This window comes from Fulmarus glacialis, unplaced genomic scaffold (assembly GCF_000690835.1).
Source record: "Fulmarus glacialis isolate BGI_N327 unplaced genomic scaffold, ASM69083v1 scaffold25702, whole genome shotgun sequence".
Classification (NCBI taxonomy): Eukaryota; Metazoa; Chordata; class Aves; order Procellariiformes; family Procellariidae; genus Fulmarus; species Fulmarus glacialis.
In genome coordinates, this window is record NW_009200286.1 from 4,258 (window position 1) to 21,931 (window position 17,674).

General features: G+C 41.3%; 1 protein-coding gene across 1 annotated transcript; it reads right to left on the minus strand.

Annotated features, from left to right (window-relative positions):
- Window positions 1-1,005: 1,005 nt before the first annotated feature.
- On the minus strand, window positions 1,006-17,317 carry GPR68 (G protein-coupled receptor 68). The gene is made up of 2 exons (XM_009573560.1): window positions 17,224-17,317; window positions 1,006-2,224 (listed from the first exon to the last, which is right to left on the minus strand). Exon 2 carries the CDS (start codon window positions 2,080-2,082, stop codon window positions 1,006-1,008), a length of 1,077 nt encoding a protein of 358 aa, XP_009571855.1. The 5' UTR covers window positions 2,083-2,224; window positions 17,224-17,317.
- Window positions 17,318-17,674: the final 357 nt, after the last annotated feature.

The following is a 17,674-nucleotide window of genomic DNA, read 5'->3' on the forward strand; positions in this document are numbered from 1 at the left end:
TCATATTTCTGATATTGTATTTACTGAACAATGACCAAACCCTAAGCTATAGTATCTGTGGGAGAAAACAGAGTTTAAACAGAATCCATTTAACAGTTTCCCTGACAAATGCATTGTTATTTCATTGCCTGTGTGGTCTATGCTGCACAAGACACACAAATTGCGAAGGACACAATCCAAACCCTAGCAAGGTTTCGTAGAATTTAGATGTAACTAAATTTGTCTTTGAACACAGTAACTCAGAGAAGCGCATGGCTTCAAAGCGCCTCACGCACTACCAACCTCCTGTTCCTTTCCAAGTCAACAGACCAAATTATTTATCCCCATCGGAGCCAAGAGATCTCATACCTCTGGAAGTCAATAGGAGCGGTATGATGAGGTTCAACAGTCTGAGATTCAACAGTCAATCAACAGATTGAAGGTCTTGGCAGATGCTGAGTTCCTTGTGCGTGTTCTCCCAGAACATCCATGTTATTGTATTGGTTGTTTTAGGAGGTTGATTCTGGCATGGTCTCTGCAAGCCTCGAAACTGGCTGAAGGAGAAGTTATTTCAGAGAGTTACAGAAATGTTGCAGAAAAGCAATTTTTTTTTCTTTTTTCTTTTTAAAAGTACATATGGGGACATTTAATTTGTTCTTTCTCCAACCTTTTCAACAGATGATGACAGCTTCTAGAGATTTATTTTCTCTAGATGCAGTTAAAGATGAATTCAACAGAACCACACACCATGAGTACTAGCTTATTCCAGTCAATGCAGTCATCAAGACAACAGGTTTTGAGTGGTACCACCATGACAACAGACACGTGATTGTAACTGATCTGACTTAGCATGTGCTTTCCTCACTACTGCCGAGGTCCAAGAACCTCCAGAAACAACCTCACTGTACTGCATTGCTTAATAAGCCTGTGGGAGTTAACAGAGTTGTAATACATGGATGAATCAGATGGATACACAAACACAGCCATAGCTGCAGATTTTAGATTAATATCCTTTTTTGATGAATGCTATAGGCTGCCCATGTTAGTTGTGGAAGAGTCCTTCATTCCAGTCCCATCATGTGATTTTTGTAATAACCGTGGCTGTTGATCACGCTGTGGCCTGTTGGGAGTTTCTGGAGCATTCAGCGGATAGGATTCCTTCGTCTCAGTCCTCAGACACCCTAAACATGTTAAACAAGAGTCTCGCATCTTGGCAAAGTTCTGGTAAGTGCTTTCACTGGAAAAACAGTACAATACGGGATCAGCAACACAGTTAAAAGTAGTCAACAGGAGAGAAACATGGTAAATATTAAATATTTTCTCAGCAAATGAGCAGTTGTTCTCCAACAAGCTGCGAACCACAAGCAGGATGTGGTATGGTCCAAAGCAAACTAAAAAAATTAAAACGGTGCTTGAAACCAGTCGTTTAATTTGGATTTTCTTCTTCTTTTGAGTGCCGTGACTCTTGTGGACAACTCGTAAAATGCCACAGTAAGAGAAGGCCAGCAGAAAGAAGGGGAAAAGGAAGCCAGCAGAGAAGCGGTAGTAATTGACATTGTGCTCCCATTCTTTGATGGGGTAATGCTCAAAGCACACCATGTGGCTCTCAGCATCCATACTGATCTCCCCGTGCATAAAGACAAAGTGGCATGTCATTATTTCTTTGATCCAGATAATGATGCTCACAATCACAGCAGCCTTCATTGTCCGAAACTGTTGAAACCGAAATGGGTACACTACTGCGAGATAGCGGTCAATGGAGATGCAGCAGAGGAAGCCCACACTGATGTAGATATTCTCATACAAGAGGATGCCACAAATTTTGCACAGCAGCTCATTGTAGGTCCAGTTGTCATGCTGTAAAACATACTGAAGCCAAAAAGGCAAAGAAAATATGTAGAGCAGGTCTGCTACAGTCAAATTGCAAAGGTAGATACCCAATTCATTTTTAGCCTTGATCTGTAAATACCCATAGTACAGTGACAGGCAGTTAGCTGGCAAGCCTAATATAAATACAAATATGTATACCACAGGGGATAATGTCTGGTGGATATCATGATTAATAGTGCACTTCTCAGTTGCATTCTCTGTGAAATTCACCATCTTCTACCTCTCCCCGTATATCATTCCTCAGGGTCCCGAATGAGTAGATGTAAAATTTAATTTCATCCAATTTCATGTATCGCTTATTTTTTCCACAAAACCTTTAGGCTGAAGCGATGACTTGCTGCAGGATTTTAATAACCTGAAGGCAAAACACATGAAAATCTTCAGAAAGGGTACGATTGTTAAATACATAGTACAGTTTTCAGTAAGCTGCCTTTTCCTAACCCTAAATTTTCTTATAGTCTTTGATAGATGATAAAGCCTGTCTGGGAAATCATGATTCATATGGGTAAGTCCTAGAACAGAAAATTTTGTGTCCAAGAATTCCAAAGCAATTTATAAACATTTGTCTCTTCAGCTTTACGAGTACCTAAAAGGTGAAGAAATATCATCTCTGTTTTACAGATGAGACACAAGAGCAGTAATCTGATTTGTCCAAGGTGGAAAAAATGTCTCTGGCAAACCAGCAGTCCATTCAGACTTCCTTAGAGGATGCAGGGTGCACAAAACAGTTGATTTTTAATTTCCTTTCTTAAATTTTCTTAAATTCCTTTAGATACAAAATACCATGGAATATGCAGTTCAACCCATCAGGATAAAAAAAATAGAATTTTTAGCAGTCTCTCTTACAGTCACTTGTAAGCGCAATCCTGAAAGCAAGCTGTCTTTCTCTGTCAGAAGGACACTGTAAAAATCTGGTATAATGTATCCCCATGGTCTCAGTCCTACAGGATATGCTACTACAGATTCCATAGTTGCCATCGACTCTCAAAGACACTCATTTACTGTTACAATCTATACATTTGTATCTTTCCTTTTCATCTTCATTGAAAATGAATATAATTGTTTTCACCTGAAGAATCTTTTATAATCCAAGCACATACCCATACAAACCGTTCCTATACTATACTATTACTATTTAAGACACTTATAAAAATAACTGCTGACAACGGGTTAGCACTCAGTTCAAGTAGGACAAGTAATTAAACCTTAGACTAAACGCAGTATCACATTCAGCATTTTATCACCTCATGTGATATATTCACATTGACACAAATGCTCAGGACTGGAAAACAGTGGGGCAAACTGTGCCCAGTCTGAAGGAGATGTATGTTTTACCTGATGACGCAGAACAGCGAGATTGTATTTCTTTCAATCTCTTCCCAGAAAATGCACGGTTCTAGTGTATACTTTTGTAAGGTTAACAATTTGTGTACTCTTCCTTCTGAAGGAACAGCTTCAGTTAATATGGATTCAAAAGGAGACAGCACTATCAGGGACAAAGATAAGGCCTTGTTACTTTTTCCTGTTTACTATCCTAATTTATATTTTTGTCATGTTCTGTCCTGTCTGGAACATACGTTTTTTTTCAAAGGCAACCCTTATGAAAACATGAGCATGCTACAGTAAAATTACTGTCAGCTGCAGCATTTGAGGATGTTACTCTCAAATAATTTTTTTTAATAATTTTTTTTTTTTTAAATAGTGGTGAGCTTTACTCCTGAAACTGAAAAGAAAATCACTTCCTTTGGGTGAGAAAAGAATTGCCTGGCTGAAATAAGTGACCAAACTTGTGAAGGCTTTCAGTGTTCAGCTTCAACCAGTGCAGCACAGTCCCACAGAAAGCACAGCAAACTTAAGGACACATGTAAATATTTAAGAATTAGAACGTGTTTTTCATTCCTTTGCTTTTCCTCTTTTTCTTACCAACAGACAGAACATCAGCCCTGGTTTTGGTAAGAAGTATTCTTGGGCATCTCAGATAACTTCAGTCGTGAAACAACAGGCCAACATAAGCTCATCTCTTTCAAAACTTCTAACTTCATTGTCCAATACAACTTGTGTGAAAGACTGGTCAAGTCTAGCACTGCACAAGCTCTGCTCTCCTCCTCTCACTCTCACGCAGAGACTCACCCCCTCCACTGTGGGTGGCACAATACTTATAACAGATAAATCAAGCACAGCAGAAGAAATGCTGCTTAAGGGACCCAGTCACAGATACCTATGGTTCTGTTTGAAGTTTGCTCCAAGCGACTGCCATAACCTTCCTGCGGAATAATGGTGATAATGTTAGCAGTGCAGGCATGTACAGCAGAAACTAATCGCTAAAGTTATGTACAAATTTCCCAAAGGACTGTTTCTTAGGGGCCATTAGCTCTCCTGTAACACTATCCAGTTTCTCAACAGCTTCATAACCATCATGCAGCTCTTCTGTCTGCAGGAGACCTGACTCCACACCCGCAAGGATACTGCACAGAATCTTTGCTGAGGCAGGTTTAGTAACACACTTACCCCAACCCACCTTTTCCAATCCAGAGCTCCAGGCCAAGTACAGTTGTATTTGAGTTTGTATTTGATACCATTTTGTTTCTGTAAAATAATTCGGTGACTTCTACACGTATGAGTTTGCCTACACAGGATGATTGGCACACCTATTTATAGTCTAAAATGGTTAAAAATCTGGGATCTATCATCTAATCTACCAACTGAAAGCGTCCAGTCAGTGTCCAGCTCCTGAGGACAAATGAGTTGATGAGGCCAAATAGTAATTCAAAAGCTGTCAACAATTTTGAAAAGTCAAAACTATCTTTATATGTCTAGCTTAGTTCAACAGCGCTGAGTTTCATTCAGTGTTACCCAGTGAGTCAACATGGATCACAGTATGAGAAAAAGCAGATGTACTCTACAGTTGCACTGTTTTTTGAAAATGTTTCTTTTCCTCTAAGAACTCAAAATGTTTTTATTAAATTATTTTTAGGTCATGGAGAACGTGATTGTAAAAATCATTTCTGTTTAGCTTAAAAATCTTGCCAGAATGCAGAATGTGAAGGAGACAGCAAAAGTCTTATTGATATGACATTATGCCATATAATATACACTTACGATTACAGCAACATTTTCTGCTCCCGGAGGAAGTGCTGGAGCGGGCTGTTTCAGGGGGCAGGAAGAGAAGGCTGGCTGTTACGAATCTCTTTGCCTTGTGCTAACAAACCCTCCCTGATTTCAAAGATGGGGATGAAAAACACAGGTCCAGATTCTTTTGTACAGCTGTCTTATACTGCTCTTCGGTCAGCGACAGCAGTGAGCCAGGAAATCCTTCCCTCGTTTCAGCCTCCTCAGCACATGGGCTTTGGGACACCTGACCCCTCGTGCCTGGCTAGTGACAGGCTCAGTAGCCAAATGGGAAATATAAAGGTATACTAACCATAGCTCTGCACCGGCCAGGGCGCAAAACTGTATGATTTTTCAACAAACCTGGTATCAAAGTACTGCAATGGCAGTGTCAAACAAATGGGTGCGGAAGAGCCCACCCTGTTATTAAGAACATAACACACAATAACTTACAAGCTGTCTGGAAAAGCGGAAACGGAAGGAAAGATGATGCAGGGTATAGGAGAGAAAAGACGAATAGCTCCCCCATTACTTATTGACCTCATCTGGGTAGGAGGAGGAGAAAAATGAAAAAAGTTGCTGTATGAAAAACATCTGGGGTGCAGATAATCATAAAGCTGAAAGCACTTACGAACGGGAACACATAGGCATTCCTTTTAGACAGCTTTAATATGGAAATAGTGCAGCTGTGCAATTTTTTAGAGCATAGTTTATGTAACACCTTCAGTATCACGAGTCTGCAGACATTTCCAGGCAATATTTCTCTCTCATATATGCCCACATCTTTTACATGATACCCATCCAAGCCCAAGCCTTGGAAACAAATTTGAAGACTCTCGCCATCTACATGAGCTCCAAAGAATTCTCCTGTTCCTGGATTAAAAATAAAGCCAAGGATCCCTGAGAGCCTCACTTCTTCTTGGTTTAAACAAGCCAACTTTCACTACTCACTGGACAGTTCAACAACAGGTTCTTTTCTTTCCCAACTCCTTTGTGCCTTAACTGTTGACAAAAACATGACTCCCCCCTGCACCATGAACCACGGAGGAGCTCACGTGTTGAGCGCTGTCTGCTGGCGACGGCACAGGAAATAGCTCAGAGCCACTTGCAGCAACAGCCTCTTCAGCTCCGACCAAGTACTAGCATGGAGCCTGGGTGGGTTTTTTCAGTTTCAGCGTACATTGCTACAATTTTCCTTATAAGAAATCTGTCTGCAATTAGACCCACATATTTTTAGCAGAGACAAATGGGACTAGGCCAAAGGACTTCCTTGTAGGAATTTGCAAACTTTGTGGACACAGCTTGCCTCATCTGCAAAGCACTCTTTTCCATGAACAAGGAGCGTAATGTGGTCGTGTGCCTTTATGTGACAGTAGCTCTCTTGCTGTTTAATCTGTCCCTGCACCTGTCATACACCGCAGATCGGCCTGAGTCACTTGGCTGTCATAGCAGGACTTGAACTGTGCTGCATATCTTGGAAGCAGAAAAGTGAGGTTGTTTCAGTTTAGGATTTGGTTCAGATCATTACCTACACAAACACCAGCCCTTAAATTCACACACTAAGCTTCCCCCAGCACTTGAGGGTTTGTCAGCTTGGTTTGATCCTGGTTCACAAAGCCTGGAAGAATAAGGTCAGGTAAAGAGTCTGGGAAGCGATGACCAGCAGAAGAGACTAGGGACCTGCCGAACAATATAAAATGGGCAGAAACTGGCTAATACCCTTAGAGCAAGTTTGAAAAAAAAATTTAGAAGAAAGTGGAAATCGGGGTGTGTGACTGAGTATGAGGAAATGGCACAATGATGTTTGGATTCAATCAGAAGAATTATGATGTAAAAGATGGACCTGTTGGAGCGGGTCCAGAGGAGGGCCACAAAAATGATCGGAGGGGTGGAACACCTCTCCTGTGAGGAAAGGCTGAGAGATTTGGGGTTGTTCAGCCTGGAGAAGAGAAGGCTCCAGGGAGACCTTATTGCAGCCTTTCAGTACTTAAAGGGGGCTTATAAGAAAGATGGGGACAGACTTTTTAGCAGGGCCTGTTGCAACAGGACAAGGGGGAATGGTTTTAACCTAAAAGAGGGTAGATTCAGACTAGATATAAGGAAAACATTTTTTACAATGAGGGTAGCGAAACAATGGCACAGGTTGCCCAGAGAGGTGGTAGATGCCCCATCCCTGGAAACATTCAAGGTCAGGTTGGATGGGGCTCTGAGCAACCTGATCCAGTTGAAGATGTCCCTGCCCATGGCAGGGGGTTGGACTAGATGACCTTTAAAGGTCCCTTCCAACCGAAACCATTCTATGATTCTAAAAGGGTCACAAGTAGAAAGAGCCACAAAAGGCAATGAAGGATGATTCTATTAACACACAAGGAGAGAAAGGGTAAAGAAAGACAAGTACATATGAGGCACAAGCACAAATTACAGATCTAAACATAGCTGAAATATTTGCTGTTATTTTTTATTTCAATCTTTAGAATCAAAATTGTGACCCAGCATCTAACAAAATTGTTTTTAACAGTAGGATGGGGGCATAGAAAAAATAGATAAGCAAAGGCTAACAGATATTTTGAAAGTCTATGTGCACTCCAAGGGAAGTAGCTAAAGCAATTTGTGAACTATTGCTGATGATGTTTCAGAAATTATGGTGGATTGGGGTAAAACAGGCATAACGCCTGCCTTGTGAAAAGAGTAGTTGGAGAATTATATACCCGTCAGCCTAGTTTCAACCAGAACAAGTCATCAGACAATCAACACACATATCCGTGTATTTACAGAAGTGACTCACAGCTGCGGAGACTCAAGTTTGGTAACTTGTGAGTGGACGCTTCTAACATGAACCTCTGTGTACAATACTTATTACTCTGTGTATCTGTTTCAGTGGGAGGAAACCGTAAAAGTATTCTGTAAATTACAAATCACTTTACTTTTGTCATTATTGTATGACTCCATTTATAAACCTATTGTTAGAGAAGGAAGCCAGCAACATTTTTTCAGAACCCACATAAACAAAAGACTAATTAGTCACCGATGTCCAATTTTCCCTAACACAGACATGCAATTATTCACAGTATTGTGTAAATCACTCCATTTGCTTGAACTTTGATATCCTGGGAATTTGTCCCAATTTCTCCATTTCTTCTTACCCAACTTCTCCAAAGTTACATTAAAAATTTAATGGCTAAAACTTCAGATGCCATCTGGCCCACAGTGGTGGAGTACTTGAGGGTTTCATGCCCTCAACTTGTAAATTTGTCATTAGGAATTGATCATGTGGATTTGAGTAGCAAGTTCATGTTAAAGTACTTGAATCATGAATCTTTTTTGTCGTTGCTTGTTGAAAGCACTAGATTGGACATCACCATAAGCTGAGAAATTTGACCTGTGCAGCCTAACATAAGCAGTGTGGCTGGTGAATGCAATGCAGCTAGAAGCCAATGAAGACATCCCATGTACATTAGCCACGTAATTAATTCAAACAATTTCATGACCTCTAAATCTATTTTCAATGTTCATTTCCTATCAGTAATGACATGGTAATGTAGTTTAATCTTACAAGTGCCCTGGCCCGCAGATCATGAAGCTCTGTAAGGAATAGCTGAATCAGTATGGATCACAAACCTAAATGTTCTATATTCAACCCACTTCGTAAGCAAAACAAACTCACTCTCAATTAAGCAGGAAGCGACCTAGAAAGCAAGCAGCTGAGAAGTTCTGAATGGCCATAAAAGAGCTAAGGTACCACACACCAGTAACTTGTAATAACACATTACCCTGTAGGCTACACCAGGAGAGGTCACAGGGAGGACTTGTTAAAGGACAAAATGTACCTTACTGGAAAATGTCAATATTTCAGAAAAAAATGCCCTGAATAACCCAGATTATCATCATCCTAGGCTCACATTTGTCATTTTAATTAGAGTACCAAGTATCCACCTTCTTTCTTACCTGATGTGCAAACTGCTGTATACGACATATTACATATTCCATGTGATAAGTCAGTGATAAAGCATATCCTATTTTACAGTAGAACACCAGGAAGGAGTGGGGGTTCCAAGGGTCACATACTGAACTGAAGTCAACAACACACTTTTATAGAACACTTCCCCCCCCACATATCACATTGGGTCTCAGCAGGCTGTAGGTACTAACCCTCGGTCCTGTGCGCCTCTGTAAGGCTCTACAGTGGTGCATGGATCCTCTGGGATCCGCTGGCTGTGGTCAGGAGAAGTGCAGGGGAAAGGTCAGAGGTCTAGCAAAGCTGAAGACTGAGGGAGTCGGGCTTGTTTAGTCTAAAGAAGACTAGATTGAGGGCAAACAGAGCAACAACCTTCAAACATGTTAAATATTGATGCAAAGATGAGAGAGGCTAGGTTAAACACCATGAAAAACTTTCCACTAACGAAGGCAAGTGGAGCGCTGGGATAGATGGTGCATGGGATGTAGGGCTGTCATGGAAGGTCTTAAAGCTTGGCAAACAACTTGAGAATGGTTCAGCTGATGCCCCTTGAAGACAAAGAAATGTCTGGGGAGCTCTCAGGACCACCTCATTCTGTTCTCCACTATTGTTTGCCCAGGTGACGTGACACAACTTATCCGTCTTAGCGACATGCAATAGCATGGAAACAAATTGTATAAATCTGACATGAAGTAAAATAATTTCCACAAAGTAATTTTGTTTTGAAACAAATCATCATTTTCCAATGCTTTTTTATGAAATGTTTTTAATTTTGAAAGTATTTTCCTAGAAATTAAAGCTATATCAAAGTGAAATCTATATGAGTTCACATGCACAAAAACTAATACAAAAAATCCATGTTCTGCTGCTCTACCATTTCATTTCAGGTTTTTATGACTTTGGACTTCTTAGATGGGGCCTGCATATATGAAGGACAACTTGACATGAAGGGTAAGGAAGGCAGATAGGATAATAACCACATTTAGTCCAGTATCTCAGACTACTTATTCTTTATCTAGGATTAGGGCCTTTTTACCAAACGCAAGGCCTGAGCAACTGGCTGAGCACAGGGAAGTGCTGAAAAGAACCTACACTTTGGAAAATCCCTATTTATGGTAATAAGTTCATACAATGTCTAATTTCAGGCAAGCAGTCCAAGTGGTATCAGGGGGGTGAATCACATAACAGGAATTAGTCATGCCATAGTTGCCTCAAAGCTTTTAAAAATGACACTCATCTGCCCCCTCCTTCCTGCTGTTAAAGATCAGCCAGGTGGACAACTTGACCTTCAAAGTACTTCACCACTGAGCTATTGTGACTAGCTCCTACCCACAGGGGACATCTCCCTGAGGCTTCGTGGATGACTTGCAGTCATCCACAGTGAGTGGAGGAAAACATATCACACCACTTTCTGCAGAAAACTTAAATCTCTGTATTCGTCAGAAAACAACTCCAAATCTTCCTTTCCCTCAACTAAAACCTCAGCCAACTCAACCTTCCTCTCCCCCACAACCCTCCTTGACACAGAAGCCAAAGCACTGTCCTGTCTCTATTGCACAGGCAGCAGGCAAGTAAATAACAATCAATCATAGACAACAGAAGTGCTTATAATCCTGAATCTGCGCACTGGTCCTCACTGAAAATGACAATGCAAGAAAAGCCACGATTACACAGGTCTTACTGATTAGAAGCCACACAAGCGATGATCAACACACAATATTACCAGTAAGGAACAAGGACTGGAACAATTGTGTTGTAGCATGGGATTCAGAAATAGGAACTTCACCCTTCTGAACTAAATGAGTTCTGATTCATTTTACCATCTACAGTCTTTGGGAAAATCACTCTTCTGATTAATTTTCCCAAACTCTCTATTACTGCCTCTTTTGATGCTGCAGCCTGCTCTGACACCAGCACTGTGCTCCATCAGGCAACGCCAGATGTCTTGCATAGAAATCAATGACTTAAGGTTTAGGTCGTATCTGTATTGCATTTCAATGATTTTTGCCTTTCTGGGTTTGCCAGTGTGTCCCTCTACCCCCGGCACTGCCATACAGCTTCACAGAACATACAGCCCCTGCTTCACAGAACAACTGTCCAAAGGGAGCCGTGGCCCGGTGGGAGTCACCCCACAGATTTCTCAGCAGCCTGAGCATGGGCCACCCATTTACAGCACGTGGGCCATAGCACACTGCCAGCATCCCGTACCAGTCAGCATGCATGCACCAGGACTGGGCAGAGCGAGTCAGATGTTAGCCTGTATCTTCACCCAGATGCTTACGGCGCTATACAGACATAGCCGATGTGTATATTGAGAACAACTTGCTCTCTGTACCCATATGCTCTCACAGAAAACGGAAGGGGTGCCAACAACATGCAAGGCAGTCTCTTCTGTTGAGCCTCCCCAGCATCACTCAAAGGAAAACTTTTATTCAAAAACTAACAAGTTGGAGACCAAAGCAGGGACCAAATTATCTTTCTGCTTGCATCTTTTATACTGCCACTGTCTCCAGACAGAACAAGGTATAATTAAACCCAAACAGCAGCATATTGTGGCCTCCAAACAGAACTATCTCATAACCAAAAGTAGTTTGAAAAGCAACCAAACATCCATCTGTACAATTTTTTCTCCTCCTTTACTGATAGTTCAGTGGATAGAACTGATTTTGCAGTGCTGCTAACAAGCAGTAGCTTGGGACATCAATAATCAATGTTTGACTAATAACATTTGACAAATAGCAAAGGCTGTCTGAGAGAAAAATTTTGCTTGCTAGGTCTAACTGAAATGTGGTTGAAACTCTGCCATGCCTGAAGAGATTGAGCACATCTCCTGTTCAAGGAGAATGTTAACATTTTCATTATTCCACGCATCAGCAAATAGTGATACATTCAATAAAGTCATCTCTCTTTTAAATACTATTTTCTGCATATATGATTCAGTATATGATTCATTTTGTACAGCAAAAGTTTTAAGGCACAGTAAAGTGAAAAGCTGTTCACACTATTTGGAGAGTTTTCCCTTCTGCCCCTCATTTTTCTTTGACTTCATTCTTTTTCTCCTGTTTGGATTTATTTTAAGAGAGACAAAATTTCTCATAGGATAGAAGCCTATTCAACTGAAGCACCTACATCACGTGCACTGTCACCATTTAAAACTGGAATAATTCTTTTGTGCCTTTGTACTATGTGTTTCTGGTTTGCACTGATCCCCATCGTGTGTTTCAAACATGTTTCTGTTCTAGATCCAATTCTTTCTAATGTAGCACACCATCTGCCCTTCCACGTACTGCTGTTTAGCTGTGCTCATTTCCTTTCAGACTCGACTGAGTCTCTTTTGGCCCCTGTTTTGTATTTTTGTATTTCTTCCCTGGATCCAGCACTTTGGGGGGGGAGGGGCAGGCGCCCATGCATTTGTGCATGTCTTCAAATAGTCCCCATCTAGCCTGCAGAGATATAACTCTTCTAAGCTATCCCTTTTTGCTGCCTTTAATTAAGCTTCCTCCTTTTTTGCAGTTTCCTTTTTGGAGATTAACAAAATTTCCTGTAGATCTAAGTCAATAATCTCATGTAAGGCTTGTTCTCCAACGTTATTTCTCAGACTTCTCACGATTGCGTAGGAGCAGAAGGTTTTCCTCTGTGCTAAAATTGCTCTCGCTCCCTAGATGACTACTGAAAACTTTGGTTCTTTCTTTTTTTTTAACTTGAGAATACAGGACTCCAACAACCTAGTCCCCAATGGATAAATCATTCTAAACAAAAGGCTGGCATCTGTATCTGCAGGCTTGCTTACATTTTCACTTCCTGAATTTTCATTTCCTCAATTCCCTTAATTTTAATTAAAAAAATTCTTTTAGTACTCACATGATTTTAAGTGCTAATGTCTTGCTTTCTTTAAGATTTAAGCAAAATCTGTCCTTCCCTCACTCCTGAGTGCCCTCATTTCCCAGTGTTTATGAGCCCGTCTTCCTTCCTCCATTTTCTTTGTCATACCTTGAAACTGCCTTTTTCTATCTGGCCTTGCATATACTGTGAGAAGCCTTCCTCAGCACAATGCTGCTGAATTCCTGTACTTCAGCGTCCTGACTCAGAGCCTGAATGTTCTTTCCAGCACCTCTCCATCCCACCTTTGGATGACACTGGCATCCGCACGAGCAGTGACTGCCCACCTCCCCTGTGTCAGAGCCCCGAAAGGTTTGCCACCTCTCTCCTGGGAAACAAATCCCAGCATCCTGCATGGAGGCACAAACTCAGCCATCCATATGCTTGAAAACCAACTGACCCTTCTCTAGTCTTCTTTTAAAGACAATTGGGAGGAAAAACCTGCTCACAATAATGGTATTAATCTGGATAAAAGAGGTTCAACAAAAAAATTGAAAAAATAATTGAAGAACCATGACCCTACAGAAATTAAAAAACTCTTCTTTTATACTATTAGAGAAGCAACTCAGAGCAAAACCAACAACCTTACTGTAAACCGTTCACGCTTCCCAACACGCATCTGACTAGAGAAAAGGGAAAGAATCAAATACTCATTGCAGGGAAGTTCTGATGAGCTCTTGGGCAGGAGATGGAAAAGCTGGCACAGGAGATGTGGGATTCCAAACCTGAGAGCTGTTCAGAAACCCAGGTCCTGCTCGGGGGTGGAGGTGTAAGGCCATCTCTGAAATTCGGACACAAGTTCAAATTCCAGATAATAATGTCCTGACATGGTAAGTTCGGAGATCTTAGTTTAAGCCTTGTCCTGCTTTGAAAGACAATTCTTATTTTGTGAGCTATGTCTGATCACTTCTTAAACGCAGAGCATAAAACAGATACATCCTCTAATTAGATATGTGCGTAGACACTAAATCATCATCCATCACAGAGTAAAAATTCTCCTTCTTCCTTTGACAGATGGAAGACAAAATGTTTCCAGATGTAAAATGATCACATTCTAATTGTTACTAAAATATTGAGTTATAAGAAAGCCAAACCAAGAGATCTCTGTAATAATATTTCCATTCTTCCCTAGTGATGTTGCCCATTTTAGCATTTTATTCAGGTGTCATTAAAGTGACTTAAGTTGGATACTTTGATTGCATTTGCTTTTGTAATGCATTCATTTTTGCTCTCCCCTTCCTCTGTTAGCTATCTAACCTCTTTTCAAAGCTCATGCGTCTTTACTGTCGACCCACAGCAAACAACATGAGAGAAAGGAAGCTTGAAAGCTTGTGGGATAAAGCAACAATGTTTAGAAATGAGAGACTCTGCTCGTCCTAGCAGCAATAGCTGTCCGTAGCAATTTTTGAGTGGAGAATGTCAGGAGAACATCTCTCGTGGAGCAACAGTAACAGCAGCAGACTGCCTTCCCCATTACCTGTAGGCCAGATCAGTTTTGCATTTCTATTCGCCTCTGGCATGGTGACAGATCTGAGCCTAACCAACCCCAGATCAAACTCCAAGACAACCCAGCTGGAAACAAATTTGTTGCCACAGAAAAAACTTCTGGCAAGAGGGCTCCATGGAGAGGAACAGAGTATACTTTCAGGTGAGCCCATTTCTCCACCTCCCTCTAACAGAGTGTTTTAAACCTATTATTTAGTCTTTTTTCTTCTTCAGACAGATTAGCTGCAGCTTCCAGATGAAGTGCCTAAAAAGTTCTCCTTTTGCTACCCAGTAGATTAACAGAGTTCAGAGCATGGTTTCTAGTGGAGAAAAAGGAATTACAATGGATGCATCCCTCAGAGAATAAACTGCAGTGTTGTTCCTAGCTGCTGATTATTACTAATAAACTTTACTTAAAATTATTGTCAGTTTCTTCTAACCATTAAAGCTGCTCTGTGTCTTTTCAAAACCAATTGCCATCAGCTGTCAGGGACAGCAGCTCTGCAAATGCTTCAGTTGGCAGAATAATTCATAACAAGCATTAAAAGCCACTCAGAATAAGCTTTATAAGAAAAACAAACCTCTTAGAGGAGACATTCAACTAATTATAAGGTAATGAGCCTCACAAGGCTGTGATGTCTGGAGTTCTCTTTCCACAGTTCTTCACTTAAAAATAATCAGCAAGTTGTGTAAATGTCCTCGTGAGTCCGAAACAACTTTTTCTTTGGTTATCACCACACTGACACAAGAATAGTCAGCGGGGGTGAAGACCCAGGGCAACACGAACGCACCCTCAGGTCAGGTCTAGAAAAACTGGCAGTGAAAAAATTTTCTTCTCCGTGTGCTGTTCAATGGGATGCCAAGAAAACTGGCAGTTACAGCATCAGCTGGTTAATCTGAGTGACAGCTGGTTAGGGGAGGAAAACTTACATTAATGCCCACACTTTTGTTCACCTGGTCCCATGCAACTGTGCTCAGCCACAGGTAAGAAGTTTGAGGTCTGTCCAACCTCAGGAACCAGCCATCCCCCAGGCTCTCTCTATTTGATCGCATCTAGTATGATGACACCTATGTACGCCTAGTTCGGCTGGGACTCATTTTTCTTCCTTCTCTCCCCTTTCACCACATCTCCCTTCTCTTCCCACTGCCTAGGATTGCTTACACGCCTGAGGTCCCAGAACAAAGGGAGTCAATTTTTGTCCACCAGCCACAAAGTGAAATAAATACATTTTTGTATACATTTTGTCATCTGCAATGACTGCAGATGTCACATGAGGTGGTTTTTTTTAATGAGATACTGGAGCTGCCACATCTTTCTTCATTTAAAACTGTGACATTCAAATCACAATGCTGTGATGTAGATATTGTCACCCCCCTAGCTGTGCCCCGCTATCACAGAACAACATGCTGGTCTGATCCTATAAACCCAACATTTTCTCACGGTTTGCTCCCCAGACCCTGGAAAGACTCCTAAAACCTTGGGGATGTACCTTCTACGTCATAATCTAAATTACAGCTGTATAGCACCGAGCGTAAAATGAGCTGGAAACAGCTACCTTCTGCCCCTTCACTCATACAACAGAAAGACCTTACAATTGCACGTGTAGAAGCGGGGGGAACAACAACATACTAGCAATAAGATGGGGAGGCAGGAAGGATAGGGGTGAGGACAGTAAAAAATTTTGTTTCCTCAGAACAGGAATGGTGGAGTGGGTGTTAAATACACGGGACTGACTCACTTCTTACTGGCTTCTTGATTAAAGCAGAATTGAAAGAAGAAGTGGTCAGAGACCATGCTCTTCTGGAGCCACTGTGAACACAGGGTGCTGATGTGGAAAAAGTCACAGAGGGAGCTGATTAACAGGCTGCTCAGAAAGTCCCATAATGCTCACAATGACAGTGTCACGTCTTATGAGTCTACGTGTAGCTATTTTTCCTTGCCTCACTGTTAAGTTTCCTTAAATTTTTATGAATAAATATCTGCATGTGTTCTGATCAGAAAAGGACAGGACAAGGCTGTTGTATTCTCCTAAATTCTCTACTTCTCAGCTCCCCTCCCCATGCACACATGAAGCTGATTGCTCAGTGATTTACTTTTCTTGTGGTTTACAAAGACTGTCAAGAACCAGAAAAATGTACTCGTAACACAGGCAACCTACGATAATGAACAAAGGCTTTTAATCCTATTAAAAAAAAAAAAAAGAATAGCTTCATTTCTGACCGAATGGATTTCATTTCACTAAACAAACCTTCACATTCCAAGTTTCCCAAGTCAGGTTCTGAACAGCTGCAAGAAAAGTGGCTTACTGTTTGGAAAATATAGTAATGACATACTTTCAAGATACAAAGACAAATCCATATAGGTGTACACAGAGCACCCACACACCAAGAAATGTGGTTTAGCAGTTTCCTGTTAGGCGTAACTTTTGGCTTGTGTTCTCGGGGGAAATGAAGTATTTAAATCACTTATCAGTCATTCAAAATAGCTTATATCTAGTCAACTTATACAGTCCTACTAAGTTATCTGAAAATGACTACTGGAATTTTTCTACTGACTGTTGCTCTGGTTCCCTGCTGCAAACACGAAACAGTTTCTCGGTTTATCTTAACAATTCCCTTTCATCAATACAACTTCAACATTCAGCTCTCCTTGTGCCTAAGTGGAACTCAGGAAAGTTTTTTTGGAAGAACTTTGAATAAAAGTTCTCACTAATGGGAACTTGCCAAGGAAATTAATTTTGAAGTTGCGAATTTTTTTGGACATGTTGCTTTGATTGAGTCCTTGGACTGCCTCGTTGTTTTGCTTTAACAACCTAGCCAAAAAGCTGTCCTGCCACCTTTCCAGGGGTCATAACCTTGTATAACCTAGCTCAATGATGGAAAATTAACTTGCTCTTAACGATGAATAGATAAAAAATGAAACTCACCTGTGAGCAGACTTTATGCAGAGAGGTTTTCCCTGCAGTGTGAAGAGCACAAAACTTCCCTTCTCCCGGCTCCTGCTTAGGCTGTCCTCCTCCCAGCTGTGAGTGAGGCTGTCGGTGAAACAACATAGGGAAGGAGGAGGAGGAGACTGGGTTTCAGCTCCTGTGCTCTTTATGGTTCAACTGCAAAGGAGTCAGCCCAGCCCAGCCCTCTCCTCCCTCACCCACTCATTCATAAATGAAAGAGATGAGAGTGCCAAAAACAGACACTAAATACGGAGATGGCAACGCACGCAGAGCAGTGTTCACACCCGTACCTACCGTCACAGACACGAACCGGCAGATAACTGCACTGTGATCACAGCAGGTGGTGCAAAGCCCAAATGCTGCTGCTTACAGCTTATCTAAACACACACAGATGTTGCCTCGTGCACACGTATTACAAAGTATGCAG